Raw genomic sequence first — 20,151 nt, forward strand, 5'->3', positions numbered from 1 at the left:
ATCCCCCCACACACACAGTACTGCCCCCATCACATATCCCCCCACACAGTATTACCCCATCACATACCCCCCCACACAGTACTGCCCCCTTTACATGACCCCCCCTCCACACACACACAGCACTGCCCCGCTTTTCATACATTTTCCTCCCTTCCCTCTCCACTCCTACCTTTCACAGAGCGGAGGGTGGGAGGCGGGACAGTCGTGGACTGAAGGCGCGGGAGCTGTCGGGTTGACTTTCCGGCGAACTGGTGATTGGCTGCTAGGACCGCCCCCTAGCAACCAATCACCTCCATCTAACATGACAGGCAGCTACCTCTCGGGTCCCGCCCACGGTCCGGGATTGTCCCGCCTCCCGCCGTCTGCTCCTCTTCTCTGCTAACAAATAGCGGAGAAGGCTGGGGACAAAAGCGGCAGCTAAATGGCGAGATCGCCGCGGTCCGGAAAGAGCAGCAGCTCGGGCCGGACACGGACCGCGGGCCGCCATTTAGTGATGCCTGCAGTAGAGGAAGGTCTCAAATTGCTCCAGGCATCGGGAATCAACGCCGACCCTACAACTCAAGTTAACTACGGGAGAAACAACCCGTCCCCATCTGGGTGCCACTATGCTAAAACTTCTACACCAAAGTGAGCGTTTCCAATATTATGACTAACATAGCACTACGTTCCAGTTCAGGTACTCTGCTTGTTGCAACCAGTTCACAAAGTTTTACCCAGTCATACCTCAGCAGCTCTAGATATAAAAACCTGCCGATTTTCCTCTTTGCTTTGATGTTATTCCCTGCATTGTCAGGCGAGCTGTTTAATAGTACTTATAGAATACAGATACCGGTAATTGAGAACTTTACAAGTCTCTCTGGCCCTCCTGATCCCTACCCCCGGGGACCTCAAAAACTAGCTACAACATATGTCTAGGAAACCCAAAGTCTCAACCATCGCCTGTATACCGATACAGACAACTCCTCACTAACCTTATTCACACTAGTCAACATGCCAAAAATTCACATCACTCAACACCAAAGAATTAAATCATCCAACAAAGAGCCTCACAATGGTGCACAGCCCAAGAGTCCCATTGTGAGGTTTTATGTATACAACACAAACACAAACAAAGGCCTTTGGAAGAATACCGACAAGGCTGAAATATGACCCCGATTTTACTCAAGGCCAATCTGATTTCCACAGCCGACTTTAAAGAATTCTCCCAATCACGCATTTTTCCTGAGGATGACAGAGGGTGCAAGGGGAAAGCCATTGCAGCCTAAAGGAGGCTTTAGAGACCCTAAAGAGGACCAGAGAGGCAACTTAACCACTTGACACCCGCACGCCGTCATATGACGTCCAAAACGGGGACCTGTTATCCTGGGTGGACGTCATATGACGTGATGGGCTTTGCGGGGGGATATCTCAATGATGCCTGCACCCGGAGGCATCATTGAGATATCATTTTTTAGCGGCGGCGATCCTGCGCACCGTAAGAACGATCATAGCGGCGGTTCCGCCGCTAGATCGTTCTTACAGGCGGCGGGAGGGGACATCCCCCCCTCCCGCCGCCATCCGGTGCTTCTCCGGGCTCTCCCGTCCCACCGGGGGCCCGGAGAGATGATCGCCGTCCGCCGGATGTTTGCCATAGAGAAGACTGGTGACCATCTGGTCACCAGTCATCTCTATGACCGTCGGAGGCCCGGGCGCGATGTGATGACGTCACGCCCGGGTCCCCGTAAGTAAACAAACCGCAATTGCGGCTAGTTTGAATGAGATCTGTGAATTTTTTTTCACGATCTCATTCTTTCCAGCCTGCAGGAGAGATGTGGGGGTCTTATTGACCCTGCATCTCTCCTTAAAGAGGACCTGTCATGCACATTCCTATTACAAGGGATGTTTACATTCCTTGTAATAGGAATAAAAGCGATTGAAAAAAAAAAAAAAAAGTGTAAAAAATAAAGAAATAAGTAAAATAAAAAAGAAAAAAGAAAAAAATTAAAATGCCCCTGTCCCCGGTAGCTCGCGCTCAGAAGCGTACGCACACGTAAGTCCCGCCCACGTATGTAAACGTCAACGTTCAAACCACACATGTGAGGTGTCGCCGCGTGCGTTAGAGCGTGTGCAACAATTCTAGCACTAGACCTCCTCTAACTCTAAACTGGCAACCTGTAAAAAATTTTAAGTGTCGCCTATGGAGATTTTTAAGTAACGAAGTTTGGCGCCATTCCATGAGTGTACGCAATTTTAAAGCGTGACATGTTAGGTATCTAGTTACTCGGCGTAACATCATCTTTCATATTTTACCAAAAAATTGGGCTAACGTTACTGTTTTGTTATTTTTTAATTTATGAAACCGTTTTTTTTACAAAAAAAAGCCGTTTAAAAAATTATTGCGCAAATACGGTGCAAGATAAAAAGTTGCAATGACCGCCATTTTATTCCCTAGGGTGTCTGCTAAAAAAACATATATAATGTTTGGGGGTTCTGAGTAATTTTCTAGCAAAAGAATGAGGATTTGTACATGTAGGAAAGAAGTGCCAGAATAGGCCCGGGAAGGAGGTGGGTTTTAAAGCCCGGTATTGAAGTGGATAAAGGCAGAACGAACCATCTCGGTTAAGCCTCGTACACACGGTCGGATATTCTACGGACACAGCCGACTTGCCCGAAGGGCGTTGGCCAGGAATTTGTCTTGCATACAAAACGGCAAAGAATAGTCGGCCAACAAACACAAACGTACTAAGTGTTTTATCAGCTCTATAGCGCCACCCTTTGGGCACCTTCTGCGAATGTGTTTGGCAAGCATTGCTTCCAAGCATTCGTGTTTGTACTTTGGACTTTTGTCCGACAAACTTGTGTACAAGCAAATCGGAAAATTCAAAAGACCGTTGTCCATGGGAAATTTTAAAGCCTGCCAGCATTTGTCCGATGGAGCGTACAAACGGATGGATTTTCCGCCAACAGGCTGTCACACAATTCCCATCGGAAAATCAGATCGTGTGTACGAGGCTTGAGAGTCTAGATCAAAAGCATTTTCGACCAAGAGGCTGATACCAACTGGACATCTTCCTGTCTAAGACCTTTGGTCTACCAGTGTCCATTCACCTACAGATGGCATAAAACCAAGTAAGGAATAGCCTAACTTTGTGTCCAGTGATGTATGATAAAGAAAATTTACTAAATAAATGCCCTTAAGGCAATGGGAGGAAGACCTACAACAACAATTTACTGATCAACAATGGCAAACGGCCCTACGCTCGATATACAAAACCACAAGCAGTACGTCACTATGGGAACTAACTCTGCAGTGGTATCCAACACCCCAAAAACTAGCAAAATTCCACACCCAAATCCTGGAGGAACCGTGGCCATTTAGGCCCTCTGTACCACATGTTTTGGTCATATCTAAATGAGTTTTGGTCAGACATATCTAATATGCTATTTGACATTACTCAACTACAATGTACACACTCATTACTCCTATGAACGTTTAACAACTTACTCCAAGCACATTATACTATGGCTTCAATGGAAATGTTGGTACAATAGGCAGTTAAAACCTACTACAAGATACTCCTACCCTATAACCAGGTTTAATCTCATCACCCTGCCGCCTTGGTTCTTCTCCCCCCCCCCCCCCATCTTCCCCCTGTCTACATACGGTTATAGAGCTTCACTGTTAACATTTCATCAAATACGGTTACTCCTTGACTGTATTACTGTTACTAAGAAGCATAATACTTTCACACTTTGAGTCTAAGTTCACACTGGGGCAGCTCTAAAGCCACCCCACACATGCGACTTTAGCGCAGCTTGCAAACTACTTCTGTAATAGAAGTCAATGCAAGCCGCTTCGAAGTCGTCCTATAGGAACCTAACTTGAGTCGCTCTGATTAGAACAGTTCCATTGCATTGAATGGAGCACCACTTGTCAGGAAGCCAAGTCACCTGACAGGTTACCTCAGTGTGAACCGAGCCTTAAACTATCCAATGTTTGGAATGTTCACTGTTATTTTGCTCTGTACTTTTTACAAACTCAATAAAAACTAAGTGAAAACATTTCACAGTCCAGAACTAAGATCCATTAAGATGCATAAGAAATTTATAATTTTGCTTACAGATATTTACTCCTCACCAGTATTTTGTTCAACCACCTTTTGGCCCCTTTCACACTGGGCACGGGAGGTGTGGTGGCTGTAAAGTGGCGCGATATTACCGCAATACTCGGACGCTAGCGGTGCGGTTTTAACCCCCGCTAGCGGCCAAAAAAGGGTAATACCGCCGGCAATGCGCCTCTGCACCGCTCCTATATCACTCCAAAGATGCGGCTAGCAGGACTTTTGGAGCGGTCCTGCTAGGACACCGCTTCAGTGTGAAAGCCTTCGGGCTTTCACACTTTAGACTGCAGGGCTCAATTTTTTTAGGCGGTATAGCAGCGCTATTTTTAGAGCCAAACCGCCTGAAAAACGTGTCAGTGTGAAAGGGGCCTTAGGGCCTGTATCACTGCAAGTCTATTGGAATGATAAAATCCACATGAATCAGGTCAAATGGTCAACTGCCAAAAAATTCTAAATAATTTAAGCGTCTCAATCTGACGTCACCGACACTGGCCTTTAGCTGTATTGGAGGTCTCCACTAGCTTTGCACATCAGTACTGGAATTTTCTGGGCAACATTTCTCCAACACTGATCAAATCTAAACAATACAATTGCCTGGTGTTTCAACTCAGAATATATATAGGGGGGGGGGGGGGGAATCAGCATGTCTCAAAGCATGCACATTTCCCCATGTTTTATCCCTAACACCTGAAGTACAGTAAAAGAGTGTTCTGTCAGAAAACCATTGCAAGTCGATAACAGTGGCCTTTGCTGCACTAAAATCCTATTAAAAAAAAAAAAAAAAGTGTGGGCTCCCTCCATATGCATACATTAAAGTGGTTGTAAACCCCATATGCATCATATCACCAATACATGTACCATGCTATAGTTTACGTAAAAATCCAAGCCTCTGTATCACCTCTAAGCCTGTCCCATGCCTCCAAAAATTTACGGTCCATAGGCATTTTTATGGATCAGAAATCGGGAGTCAAAGTCATAACCTCAATGGTCCCCATATCCCTGCTGTACACACACGCGCGTTCACCCGCTTAGCAGCGCACACCATGCTGGAAGTGTGCACACACGTCACTCCCTGCTGGACGTAGGTTGTACAGCTGGGACCAGTGATGTCACAATTCCACCGACCCACGAACCGAATATTTCCAAAGAGCTGTGATAAGTTTAGGAGATGGGCATACAGAGGTAATACAGCGATTTGGATCTTTACATAAACTATAAAATAGCGCATGTATTGGAGAAATTATGCATATGAGGTTTACAAGTACTTAAAACTAAATGCTTTTTTACTCAGTCTGGGGCAGCAGGAGACACGCACCCTTCACTCATGCTCGTGAACGTATCTCCTCTGCATGTCAATCAAAGGAGAGTGGGTGTGGCGACATTTTCTGCATGTGTCAAAAAAAATTCCAGTAGCGGAGAGGATTGCAGAGGACTATCCCTGTCTGACTGCAAAATTAGTTGTGCTGCATTGCTCATTTAGCTATAAGTGGTCAGTTTAATTTTTGATATCTGTGTTTACAATCACTTTAATTTATTTTTCAGCCACACAGTGTTGCTGCCTTGACTCACAAGATCCTGCCCATACAGTGGGGGCAGGGCTAGATGTCAAAATATCCAAACAGCAGCCGCATTTGTTTTTATGCTCCTTTGCTCCTTTGATTGTACCTTTACAATCTATTATCCTTAGTGATGTGTTGCCCATTTCGGTTTCTCATCACCCATACTCTTCAGTGCCCCCAATAGCAGACTGCTTGCAAAGGGGCACTGATGCAAGTACTTCTTTGCGTGTCCATAAGACAGTCGTCTCTCAGCCACACCTCCGCTCTCTCCTCATAGACCAACTGGCTGTGAGTGACAGCAGTGAGACCCAGGACAGCAGAGTGCACATTGCTGAATTGAGGGGGGGGGGGGGGGGGGACTCATCCCTCCATTGGCTGGCCGTAAAGGACAGAGTCACATTTAAAGCCCTCTGCCTGATGCAAATGTGTACAGGGAAGTGCCCCCCAATATTTATTTAGATACCAAAATCGCGTTCTACTAATGCAAATCCCAAAAGCCTGCTACAAGTCCAAAGGAGAACGAAGATTTGCAGTCCAAGGACCTCGACTGTGGAACGCATTCCCGACTAATATCCGAATGGAAATTGATCACCAGGCCTTCAGAAAAAAAACCTCAAGACCCACTTATTCTGAAGGATAAACAGAATGAAAATGGATGCCAAGCGTCTTGAGGCAATTCAGTTCGCAAATGTTGCGCCATACAAGTTTTGCACTCACATTAGTATAAGTGACGAGCTGGGGGAGCAGCACACAGAAGTGCATCCTTCACTTTACAACCACTTTAAATTGGTAACCTGTGAAGGCCTTTAGAGTTAAAGCGGGGGTTCAGCCAAAAAACAAATTTTTAACATTAGATTGAGGCTAATTGTGTGAAGCACAAGCGGGTGTTTTTTTTTTTAAATCAATGCAGTACATACCTTTTTAGAGAAAGATGTTCTCCGCGGCTTACGGGTATGGACTGCGGGACTGGGCGTTCCTATTTGATTGACAGGCTTCCGACCGTAGCATACAGCATGTCACGAGTTGCCGAACGTCGGTGCGCAGGCGCCGTATAAAGCCGCACCGACGTTCGGCAACGCGTGACGCGCTGTATGCAACGGTAGGAAGCCTGTAAATCAAATAGGAACGCCCAGTCCCGAAGATCATACCCGGAAGCCGCGGAGAACATCCATCTCTAAAAAGGTATGTACTGCATAGATTTAAAAAAAAAAAAAACACCCGATTGTGCTTCCCATAATAAGCCTCAAGCCAATGTTAAAAAAAAAAAAAATTCCAGTGAACCCCCGCTTTAACCGTGTGCGAACCCAAGCTAAAGTCACTATGACAAACCTGTTGCGCATGAGTACCACACCGAAACTGGAAGCAACAAAATCTGTGTCACTTCCAGGTTCATTTGTCCCAGAGGTGATAGGGGAACTGATGTTCCTCCATCATCTCAGTGGGCAGCTGACCCGAACCTGGGCTTCATGGTAAAGGGACTTCCCATCCAGGGCACATATATACGTATGCTGGACGGGAAGCTGTTAATAAAACATGAACACGAGTGTGTCCATTGGACATAAAGGCATAAGATAATTTCTTTAAAGTGGTTGTAAACTCTGTTACACCACTTTAACCTACAGGTAAGCCTATAATAAGGCTTACCTGTAGGTACCGTGAATATCTCCTAAACTTGTACCGTTTATGAAATATTCACTGTATCCGCATATGCCGACCTCATCAGCGCATGCGCAATGAAGAAACGTTTTGTTTGTGCTATATCAGGAGCTGTGCCATGACTGGCGGCTCCCGTACACATGCGCGGGAGTGACGTCATCATTGCTCCGGCCAATCGCAGCGTCGGAGCACGGTAATAACTCCAGGAGACATGTTGCCGGTCACATCAGTGTATGAAGTCCGTTGCAACAGCTTTGTTCTAAGGCAAGTATTTCATAATGAGCTAGTAAGCAATGCATACTAGCTCATCATGCCTTTTTGTGTTTGTTATTTTGCGTTTACAAGCACTTTCATTTTTTATCCCCTGTGCAATCAATATGACAGCAGCAATCTCTTCAGCAAGATTTCCTTCTTATGTTTCTTGTGCCTAGCAACCAAAACTATGCAACAGCTTGTGCGAGTCCACATATGCCATGGAACGTGGGACAGAGTGTTTAAACGCACAGGCATGCAGCCCCAATTTAATCGTTAAATAACTGGGATGGTTTATGATCTGTTCTAACATTTCGAATGTTTAGCTTCTACAAAGCCCACCATGCCTGGAAATAAAAAGAAAGCCATCATTGCACGTTGATCTGTGTCTTGCCATCAGGACAGCGAGCACAAAAGTTACTGAAGGCATTATTGCAGACACTCATTTATATTTAATTTGCCCAAAAATACAGCATGAGTGCTATCATTGGCACCCACGTTTATATTAAAATCATGATGTCATTCCGAAGTGTACAGAAATAAAACAGGCAGGGCCGAAATGACAACACCTAACCTTGGATCAGGAGGCTAGAAATGAATAAGAGTGATTAGCAATGTATGGTATGTATAGAAAGGGCGGGTGTGGGGGAGGGGGGCGTTGGGATGGGGGTGGAAGCATAGATTCCCCTGTGATTGTTAGGGAGGGATCGGGGCCATTGGCAGAACCCAGGTGATCGGCCGCCTTTAGAAAATCATGACACAGAAATATGGTGCAGTAACGGCTCACCTTCTCGCACAGCGTGCGCACTTGGCTCTCGTTGAGTTGCTTGCAGTCATTGAGCTGCTCGATCCATTGGTCCAGCTCTTTGGTGAACGTTTTGTCCTCCATTATCTAGCAGCACCCCTCCCGGGACAGCCAGTAACACGATACGACACAGTCACTCGGCTGCCACCCTCCCCTGTCACACCCTCCTCCTCTGGGCCGCGGCGCTTTATGTGGAGAACAAGCTACGGCGGTACACCCGATGCGTGTCAGAGGAGGAGGCCGCTTCGCCGCTGTGTCGTTCCTTCCTTCCTTCTCCTCATTCAATCTCGCCTTCACCCCCCTCCCGTGTACAGGGAGCGCGCACCGAACAGAGAGGAAGAGTGCTATTGCGCACGAAAGACGCCAAACGGAACGAAGGGAGGAGCCAAAGAGAGAAACGTGCGCGTCCGCGGGATACTGTGGTAAACAGCGGAGCCAAGACGTAGACTGGACGGCCGCGCGCCCGTAGTTGTCGCTGGGCTGTGGAAGAGCGCAGGACGGTCGCGCTTTACGACCCGCGTTGACTAAGAGCGTTGGACGCATGCGTAGAAAACGAGCAAACCGGGTTTTTTTTATTTTTTTTTTCACCCAGCGTACTTTATTGACAGCGCGACATTGCGAAAAATGTGGGACTGGCTTCGTGGTTACTAACCACTTCAATAGCAAGCACTTTCACCCTATTCTTGTGCAAGCCAGTCTTCGAGATCAGCGCAGTCACACTTTGAATGAACAATATGTACCTAAATAAAATTGTTATCTTTGTTTTTGACACAGGGCTTTGTTTTAGTGGCAGTTAACCTCTTCACACCAAAGTAATGCAAATATGCGGCCTTCGGCTTGAAGGGGTTGTACTGGGGTTATGCAGGCTGCTTCGCGCTTCACCCGGGTACAGTTTTCTTGCGCCGACGATCAGCTTTCTTGTGATAACAACCGATGCAGCTAAGCAGCCACTCGGCTGTTATCCCAAGAAGAAAGAGGGTCCCACTGGGAGGCCCGAGCGCTGGAGACCCAAACCATGCCAGAATCACTTATGTAAGTCGGGCCCACAAATGTAAACAGCGTTAAAAACACACGAGAGGTATCGCCGTGAACGTTAGAGTGAGAGCAATAATTCTAGCACTAGACCTCCTCCTCTATATCTAAACTGGTAACCTGTAGAGATATTTAAAGTACCGCCTATGGAGATTTTTTTAAGTACTGTAGTTTGTCGCCATTCCATGAGTTTGCACAATTTTAACAGCTTTCGGGCCGCCACATGTACATTTACGGCAGCAGGACAGCCCGGGTGCACAAAAATCACGTATGTCCCTCATTTCTCCTCATTTGTCCCTCATTTTGGTCTGATCTATATATTTGTATATATAAAAATGCACTTTTCTCTTTTCGTCCATGGACGGACGCAGCTCCTTAAATCTTGACATTTGGGTTATGTTCCTGTTCATAGGAGAGAACTAGGCAGAACATGTTAGTTATCTTAAAACATCCAACTTTAACAGAGTTAAACAGTCCCGCCCAGGGGGCAGTCCCTCCGGTCATAACCCTGCAGCATGCAGCTCAGTTTTTTTCTGCCTAGCAGAGGAGAAGCTCCCTTTGGGCCCAGAGTCCTGAAGAAATTTGTATTATTTTATTTTTGTGATTCTTCTATTAACTGCCAGCTGGGTGACAGGCTGGATATTATAGATCCTTGTAGTCTCCCCAGTCCGGCCATCAAGCGTGAGCAGTTCTTAGCTACGCGCTGGGTCGACCACGACATACCCCATGGCTCCAGGGGTGGCCAGAGGAGCATATGCTCCGGGGTCCACATATGACTGGGCTGCTGTTGTCTCACTCACAGTGGACCGGGCCGACAGCTACTCCGTACCATCAGTTGTGGGTCTGTCAGGGACGCGCCAGCAAGTCCTCGCAAGGACGGATAAGTACGGTTCCTCCTGCCTCGGCAGAATGAAACAGCTGGGCATTCCAGGGATTAAGGGGTTCTCCTGTCCTCCCTTTCCCTGCTCTCTGTCACCCTTTCCCCTCCTGCCCAAGGGCCCGCTGCGACCAGGGTCCCTGTGGGGTGCTGGGGGTCTGCTTTTTGTGAGGGGGGTCTGTCTCCTGGGAAGTCTTTGCAAGGCTTTCTCGTCCACATCGCGGGGCTCGGGCACCATTTTTTGCGCAGGTCGGTATTGCGGGCGGCCAATTTCTTGTGGTCCGCGCCTTTTCATCTGAGGCGTCTGGCGGCCATTTTGGAGTGGGTTTTGGCCTCTAGCACTGGGTTTCTGAACGGCGCACAGCTCATTCACCTCACAGTTTTTTCCTCACAGCACACGCTGTGTATACAAGGAAGGCGGGCAGCGGTCTCCCTCTGGGTCCCCTGGGTAACCCACCCCTCCCAGTTGGTGCAGCAAGGAGGGTGGACTTATCAAGTGTTTTTCACTTAGTCCCTGAGGGCTGTCAGTGGGTGAATATGGAGTCAGTATCTGGTCTTTCTTCCCCTAAATTGCCAGAGGCAGCAAACGGTGCCCCTGCACCTGCGGTTCCCATAGATACGCTGTCGGCGTCCTGGAATCATTTTTTGCCAGGGTGGAAGCGGCGTGCGGGCGTAAAAAGCGCCCCTCCCCCACTATCGTCTGGGGAATACTCTGACTCAGATTCGGGCCTAGCTGTGGCTCAGGACCCCGGTTCTGGTAAGTCAGAGGATAAGGGCCAGGACGTCCCTGGTGAGGAGGACCCCTCGTCCGGGTCAGTGCAAGACAGGGCACTTGTGAGTGCACTTATTGATGCTGTGAGGGACTCTCTCAAGCTGGAAGATGCATCTGGGACTTCCGCAGAGGGGTCTGTCTCTATTGGGTCACACAAATCTAACTGCTCTGTGAAAGTTTTTTTCTTATGTTACTTTCTTTGATAAATTCATAGATAAGGAATGGGAACAGCGGCATAAATCCTTTGTGGTCCCTTAGCGCATATCGGTCCGTTATTCTTTTGAGGAGAGCCTTTTGAAAAACTGGGCCTCTCCTCCGGTCGTGGACCCCCCAGTCTCTCGGCTAAATAAGGTAACCACTCTCCCGGTAGAGGGGACCCCTGCCTTTAAGGACTCTACTGATAAGAGGTCCGAAGCAGTGACCCGCTCCATGTTCACCATGCTGGGGTCATCGTTAAGACCTATATTGGCTGCAAATTTGGTGTCTCAGACACTCACTGAATGGGCAAAGATTTTGCAACAGACAGTAAAGGAGCATCAGCTTCCTCCAGAGTGTGTAAGGCTGGCTGACCAATTGGTACAGGGCCTTGTGTATGTCTGTGATGCCACTCTGGATGCGGCCCCCTTGATCTCCAGAGCCTCTGTACCTGCGGTGGTACTGCGCCGCCTGATTTGGCTGAAATGGTTGTCCGCTGACCAAGCATCCAAAAAAGCTCTGGCAGATTTGCCCTTCAAAGTTGGGAGGCTTTTTGGTACCTCGCTGGACGACATTATTAAGGATGTCACTGGAGGTAAGAGCACACTTCTCCCGCAGTCCTCAAAGGGGAAGGAGCAGCGCCGTAAGCCGGGCCCTCCTATTCCGCAAAGAAGCGGTAATTTTCGTTAGTCAGGGTCAGCCAGCAGATCTTCCGAGGTGGTCACTTTGGGGTACAAGATAGAGTTTCTTCTTGTCCGCCAAACAGATTCTTTCCCTCAAATCTTCCTCTCCTTCCGGCTCGTCAGTCTGCTTTGATGGGAGCAGTACAAGACTTGCTCAGGTGCGGGGTCATTTTACCTGTGCCCCTGGAGGAAAGGTTTCAGGGATTCTATTTGAATCTGTTTGTAGTCCCAAAGAAGGACGGTGACCGTCCAATCTTGGACCTCAAGGCCCTCAATGCCTTTGTGAGGGTGCGAAAGTTCCGGATGGAATCCATTCGTTCGGTGGTTGCTGTGCTCCATCCGGGGGATTTTCTGGCATCCCTGGACATCAAGGACGCATACTTGCATGTCCCCATTTTCACCAGCCATCAGAGGTTTCTGCGCTTTGCGATCGGCAAAGACCACTATCATTTTGTGGCTCTTCCCTTTGGCCTAGCATCAGCACCAAGAGTTTTCACCAAGGTGCTCGCCCCGATTCTGGCTTTGCTGAGACAGCGAGGCATTGCTATCGTGGGCTACCTAGACGATCTTCTTCTGAGATCTGCTTCTTGCTCAGAATTAGAGGAGGACGTGTCTATAGCCAGTCAGACCCTCTGGGAATTTGGTTGGGTACTGAACATCCAGAAGTTGATGTTGGTACCGACTCAGCGTCTGGAGTACCTAGTCCATTGGACTGTGATCAGCCGTTTACATTCCGGACTACCTAAGTCTCCAGATGATGGATCAGGGGGAATGGTCATTATCCGGAGGTGTTTCAACTCCTTTGCCGAAGGTGGGGCACACCGGACGTGGATCTCCAGGCTTCTCGACTCAATCGCAAGGTGTCAGGGTTCGTGGCCAGGTCCAGAGGTCCTTGGGCAGACGCGTCAGACACGTTGGTGGCCCCGTGGGGTCAGTATCGGCTATTTATGCCTTTCTCCCACTAAAGTTGCTTCCTCCCGGTGATTCTAATCGCTCCAGATTGGTCCCGGCGTCCCTAATACGTCAACCTCGTGCGCCTGGTGGCGGATGCACCCTGGCGGCTGCAATGAGGGAGGACCTTCTGTCTCAAGGTCCCATACTTCATCCTGCTTTACAGTCGCTGGCTTTAACAGCATGGCTATTGAAAGCCAGGTACTAAGGGACCGAGGTCTGGCGGATTTGGTCATTTCAACCATGCTAAGGGCACAGAAGTCTTCTTTGCGGAAAACCTACCATCGCACTTGGAAGGCCTACATCTCCATGTGCGAGGAGATGGAGTGGTGTCCACTGATGTATTTCGGTTTCCAGGGTCCTGCTGTTTTTACAGCGTGGAGTGGATCTGAAACTTGCTTTAACCCCCCTGGCGGTATTCCCGAGTCTGACTCGGGGTTAGATTTTTGTGCTAGGATCGGTAACCCCCGAGTCAGACTCGGGCTCGCCTCGCTGGATCCACAGGCTTGGTTTACTTACCTTGTCCCTGGATCCAGCGATGCCACCGCGCTGTGTGAGCGAGCGGGACCTCGCTCGATTCACACAGTGTCCTCCTGTGCCGCCGATCTCCGTTCCCTGCGACGTTACGACGCACGGGAGCGGAGAACGGCGCCAAATTCAAAAACATAAACAAACACATTACATACAGTATACTGTAATCTTATAGATTACAGTACTGTATGTAAAAAAAACACACACCCCCCCTTGTCCCTAGTGGTCTGCCCAGTGTCCTACATGTACTTTTATATAATAAAAACGGTTCTTTCTCCCTGCAAACTGTAGATTGTCCATAGCAACCAAAAGTGTCTTTTTATGTTAAAAATGGTTTTAGAGCAGCTAGAAAACAGCGATAAATTATAATCACTTGCAGAATTGTGCGATAGCGATTTGTGGGGAAATTCGTCATAAAAAAATAAAAGTAATGACAGCGACAATTCTGCAACTGAGCAAATTTCAGTGATTTTGAGTTGATTACATTATTGAATAATTTTTATTAGAATTATATTATTATTTGTTATAATTATTTATTATATTATAATTTATAATTTTGTTTTTAAAAAAATTTCATACCCGGGAAGCCTACAAGACTCTTGTTTGGTCAGATTTAAGTGAGTTATTCCTAAAAATTACAGGCCTACAGTACAACTCACCAAATTTCCTTGCAAATAATGGTACCGCTTTCAGCACCTTTTTTCTGAATGAATCATACTGCCAGGGAGGTTATGCACCATTAAGGGCCAGATTTCAGCCTTGGCTGTTTTCTTTCAACGACCCTTGGCGACCCACTCACTGGTAGGTACTTTTGTGCAGGGGGTTTGACATGTGCTTCCCCCAATTAGACCACTGCTTCCTCCGTGGGATTTGAAACTGGTGCTCTCGGCTCTTCAGGAGCCTCCTTTTGAGAACATCAGGGAAATTCCTCTCTTGACGCTATCTCAGAAAGTGGCTTTTCTAGTAGCCATTACATCTGTCAGGCGTGTTTCTGAGTTGGCGGCCTTGTCCTGCAAGTCTCCATACTTGGAACTCCACAAGGATAAAGCTGTTCTACGCCCGCAACCTTCTTTTCTTCCGAAGGTAGTTTTAGCTTTTCATCTGAACGAGGACATTGTACTTCCGTCCTTGTGTCCTCGACCGTCGCATCCCAAAGAGGCTGCGCTACATACCTTGGATGTGGTATGTGCTCTGCGGGTGTACCTGTCCGCCACAGCTTCGTTCCGGAGGTCGGACTCACTGTTTGTGGTGGGAAATTGGTCCGCAGAAGGGCCTGGCGGTCTCGCCGGCCACCATTTCTCGGTGGATCAGGCAGACCTTCATCCAGGCCTACGCCCTTAAGGGGAGGGCTCCTCCTTATCCCTTTCACGGCGCATTCGACCAGGGCCATTGGTGTTTTATGGGCTTTCCGACATCAAGTGTCTGTTTCACAGGTGTGTAAAGCGGCGACTTGGTCGTCCGTTCGCACTTTTTCCAAATTTTACAAGGTTGATGTGAGTGCATCTTCAGATGCTTCCTTTGGCCGCAAAGGTTTTGCAGGCGGCTGTTTGAGTTTGCAACTCCTCCGTTGAGGAGCTCTGCTTGTTTGGGGTGAAGTTGGTTTTTGATTGCTGTTCTCACCCCTCGTTTTTCTGACACTGCTTGGGGATGTCCCAAATGTCAAGCTTTAGGGAGCTGTGTCTGTCCATGGACGAAAAGAGAAAATAGGATTTTTTGTACTCACTGTAAAATCTTTTTCTCTGTCGTCCATGGACGGACACAGCACCCACCCCTTCTTTTTTAGGTTTGTACTGCTTTTTGACGAACTGAGCTGCATGCTGCGGGATGAGGGGTTATGACTGGAGGGACCGCCCCTGGGCGGGGCTGTTTAACTCTGTTAAAGTTACATGTTTTAAGATAACTAACATGTTCTGCCTAGTCCTCTCCTATGAACAGGAACATAACCCAAATGTCAAGATTTAAGGAGCTCTGTCCATCCATGGACAACAGAGAAAAGGATTTTATGGTGAGTACAAAAATCCTATTTTTATCTATCCATCCTGACCTGCGTGGCTGTGTGCTAGGATAAGGGTCTGGTATAGATTTTGGGGAGCTGATTGGATACACCCTTCTTCACACAGGAACAAAGTAGAGGCTGTTAATCAGCTGGAGATCCCTCCTGTCATCTTTTTTCTCTTGGTGTCAGGAAAACTTGTCAGAAATGATTCATGCTGATAGTAGAATGGCAGCAGACAGAAATTACACTTAGTACTCTTAATTGAGACAAGTACACACTAAAGAGGGAGATGCATTGTACATATTTCATGTCTGAGGTTTACAACTAGGGTTGTCCCGATACCACTTTTTTAGGACCGAGTACAAGTACCGATACTTTTTTTCAAGTATTCGCCGATATCGAATACCGATACTTTTTTTTAAATGTGTCCCCAAATGCAGCCATGTCCCCCCACATATGCAGCCATGTCCCCCACATATGCAGCCATGTCCCCCCACATATGCAGCAATGTCCCCCCCACATATGCAGCAATGTCCCCCCCACATATGCAGCAATGTCCCCCATATATGCAGCCATGTCCCCCCACATATGCAGCCATGTCCCCCCCATACCTAGATGTCGCCGCATGGGTTAAACAGCGTGCGGGGAACATCACAGCTTTCATTTGAATAGCTGTAATATTCCCCGCTGCGCCGCGTATAGACACTCCCCCTTGCTCGGGATTGGAGAGATCCCGAGCAAGGGGGAGTGTCTATACGCGGCGCGGCGGGAAATGCTACAGCTATTCAAATGAAAGCTGTGATATTCCCCCGCACGCTGTTTAACCCAGGCGGTGGCGTTGCGGTATGCGACGGGGTCGGCGACGGCATTCGTTGCGGCGGTGGCGGCTGGGGGGGTGGGTGCTTGGATCAAGTATTCTATTTAGGTATCGTGGGTATTTGCGGGAGTACAAGTACTCTCGCAAATACTCGGTATCGGTCCCGATACCGATACTGGTATCGGTATCGGGACAACCCTATTTACAACCAAAGGGGAGTTCCAGCCTTTTTAGGTTTATTAACCACTTAACCCCCGGACCATATTGCTGGTCAAAGACCAGAGCACTTTTTGCGATTCGGCACTTATTGATTGGTTTGCGCAAAAGTTATAGCGTTTACAAAATAGGGGGTATTTTTATGGCATTTTTATTAATATTTTTTTTTACTAGTAATGGCGGCGATCAGCGTTTGTTTTCGGTACTGCGACATTATGGCGGACACTTCGGACACTTTTGACAAATTTTTGGGACCATTGGCATTTTTATAGTGATCAGTGCTATAAAAATGCATTGGATTACTATAAAAATGCCACTGGCAGTAAAGGGGTTAACACTAGGGGGCGGGGAAGGGGTTAATTATGTTCCCTGTGTGTGTTCTAACTGAAGGGGGGTGGACTGACATGGGGAAATGACTGATCTTCTGTTCATAAGTTGTATGAAAAGAAGATCAGCATTTCTCTCCCTGACAGGACCGGGAGCTGTGTATTTACACACACAGCTCCCGGCCCTCGCTCTGTAACGAGTGATCGCGTGTGCTCGTCGGCAAACGTGCTCGCCGGGCACGCGCACAGGAGTCGGGCCCCTATTGGCTGCTGGACGAGGTGACGTATAGCTACGTGCTCTCGCCCAGCAGAGCCGACCTGCCGCCGTATAACTGCGGCGGCTGGTCGGCAAGCAGTTAAAAGTCAGCAGCTACAAAAAGTGTAGCTGCTGACTTTTAATAAACAGACACTTACCTGCTCCACAGTCCAGCGATGCGGCCGCCCGGAGCGTCGCTCCTCTCTCCCCTCTCCGCCAGTGCCTCCATTTACTCTGTGGGCACCTGGCCGTGACAGCTTTCGGCTTCACGGCCGGGCATGCACTGCGCATGCGCGAGCAGCGCTGCGCTCACTGAGTGGACAGAGTACTTCCTCCTTTCCCCTTACATGTCACATTTGGCATGTAATTTTTTTGAGGGGCAGTGGGGGCTTCGGTAGGAGTACTTCCTCCTTCCGCCCAGGGACCGCCTCTGCGACTTCTCCTCTCGTCTTAGGTGGCCCCTCCCTCTAGGCGATCTCCTGGGACACGTGACAGGTCCCAGGAGATCGCCTAGAGGGAGGGGCCACCTAAGGCGAGAGGAGAAGTCGCAGAGGCGGTCCCTGGGCGGAAGGAGGAAGTACTCCTACTGAAGCCCCCACTGCCCCCCAAAAAAATTACATGTCAAATGTGACATGTAAGGGGGTGAGGAGTGCCTCAAGCGGAAGTTCCACTTTTGGGTGGAACTCTGCTTAAAGTACATTAAAGGATTTGAGCTGGCCTACCGAGTACATTGATAAAGGTACTTATTATCATGGGGCGGTTATCAAATGTGGAAAACAACAACATTTATAATGAAGGTATACTGGACAATCACTCAAATATCTAGTGCATATTTCAAATGAACAGACACACCAAGAGTAGTTTAAAAAAAAAACATACTGTATAACAAAACTTCACTGGACATCAAAATACATACAATTCCTTACACATGAAAGGTTACCATAACCACTGAACCAAATTACAAGACTTAAACATACACTCCTATTCTCCAATATCCCAAATAAAGGTAATACTCAACTCTGGCAACAGATTCCACTGGAAATAGGACAATTCAGAAATCCTGGCTGCATGCTTGGTCCTTTCACAGACTGCCAAACAATAGCCTTCCTCTCAAAACAAACAACAGACACGCCCTAAAAATGTGTTTAGGATGGTGCTGCTATAATACCACAAACAGAACAAAATAGATTATAGCGCTCACATACAAAAGTGACATTTAAATCCTGCAAATCTATTTAAAAAAAACTGAACGTATTAAAAAATATGGGGATTTAGTCACACTATATGGTCATATAGTGCTAAGCCCACTTACTGCGTCAAAGTACCCCATTATCAGTGGGTCCTACACTATTAATAGAATGAAAGATCCTGCATCTCGACCATGGGAGAAATACACTCTTTATGGGAGAACTGAAAGGAGTCCTCCTATAACACCGATAATTGGGTACTTTGATGCAGTAAGAGGGCTTAGCACTATATGACCGTATAGTGTGACTAAATCCCCATATTTTTGAATATGTTCAGGTGTTTTAAAATAGCCTTGAAGGATTTAAATGTAATGTTTGCGTGCGCTGTAATCTATTTTGTTCCTCTCAAAACAGACTTCTCCCCAAACAGTATGCTAGTGACTATTAGGCCTCGTACACACGAGGGGACATGTCCGATGAAAACGGTCCGCTGACCGTTTTCATCGGACATGTCCGCTCGGAGATTTCGGTCTGATGGTTGTACACACCATCAAACCGTAATCCCCGTGGACAGGATACGCGGTGACGTGGCCGCACCGTCGGCGCAACGATGACGCGGCGACGTGCGTGACCCTGGAAGGTCAATTCTTCCACGCACGGACCAGTTTCAGCAGACATGTTCGGTCGTGTGTACGAGGCCTTATAGTCCTGTATACTAGAGACCACCCACAGGATCTAATCATTCCTCTTGACCACTCACAGGTCGTATTGTAAGTGATGTCAGCAACACATGGCTGCTCTTCCCCCCACAACAGCATAATTAATTGAATATGCAGCAGCCATTTTAAAACACAACGTCAAAGCTTACTAAACCACCTGTGGGTGAGAAATATTATTACACATGTATGGTGACATTTGTAATAAATCATAACTGATACAGGGCGCCTACCTGGCACCATGTCCAATTTTTTAATTATCTTTGTGTGGGTTATTCTACAAGGTGTTGTTTGTGGATTAAGAATCTTGTATTTCATGACAAAAAAACCTTTGTATTGTAAGAGTTAACATTGAAATTGCAGTTCCAGTGGCAGTATGGGGGTTTTATCTCTAAATAGGATTGGTGGGGGTGTCAAACAAATTAACAGCTGCTTCATTAGATATTACGCATTGTTAAGAAGTGGAAACATCCACTAATGTAAATGGACTAGCTGTGAAGCCAAATAACTAAGCTGCAATTCAATAAGTGCCATACCTTCATTTAGAATGGGGAGTTGTGAAGTGCCACATGTTATCCTAGGGGGGCATAAACCCCAAATGAAAGAAGTAAAGAATTTTTGTGTGAGGATCTATATTGGTGGCGTAAGAGGCAGCAGGAGGAACAACTGTGTGTGGAAGGAGGAGTAAGTATCACATCCTGAAGTGTAGAATACAGTACCTACAGTGTCTGGGAAGCAGTGAAGTGGTGTTGCTTCAGCACACCAGAAAAGTTGGTATTGATGAGCTTCCGTTACAGAAACAGTCTTCTTTTATAAATTTCTTTGTGGCGACAGAGTGAGGCTTACAGCTTTGTTGCACAGTATTACTGTAAAATTAGCTTTAGGAAACCAACTTTGCTCCATGTAGCATATAACAGCCCAAGCTAAAATGCTTTGTATATGTTTGACATTTCCAGAGCCAAAATTATTGCTGTTAAAGAACAATATTACTCCCCAATGTAATGGCTTCAAAGAGAGATGTACTTGGGATTTTTGGCAATTAGTAAACTAAAAAATATTTAGGAGCCTACTCAGTAGATTTCCTGTACTGGGATTCTTGAATATCATTGTATGTATCTGGCAAGAAGACTAAAAAGACAGAAGCTCCTGGTACATGGACTCAGAATCTTTATTCTGCCAACTGTCAAGGCACTCATAATAGCTTATCTGTTAAATTCTGATTAT

The 20,151-nt window shown here is 47.2% G+C and overlaps 1 protein-coding gene across 1 annotated transcript in view; it reads right to left on the reverse strand.

Moving 5' to 3' along the window:
• Window positions 1–8,776, reverse strand: part of PPP2CB (protein phosphatase 2 catalytic subunit beta) — a 42,643-nt gene extending 33,867 nt beyond the window's left edge. Inside the window, exon 1 of the mRNA XM_040325343.1 lies at window positions 8,355–8,776. Coding sequence (XP_040181277.1) covers window positions 8,355–8,456 — 102 coding nt within the window. The 5' untranslated portion in view covers window positions 8,457–8,776. The remainder of the gene's footprint in view (window positions 1–8,354) is intronic.
• Window positions 8,777–20,151: the final 11,375 nt, after the last annotated feature.

This window comes from Rana temporaria, chromosome 1 (genome assembly GCF_905171775.1).
Source record: "Rana temporaria chromosome 1, aRanTem1.1, whole genome shotgun sequence".
NCBI classification, from domain to species: domain Eukaryota; kingdom Metazoa; phylum Chordata; class Amphibia; order Anura; family Ranidae; genus Rana; species Rana temporaria.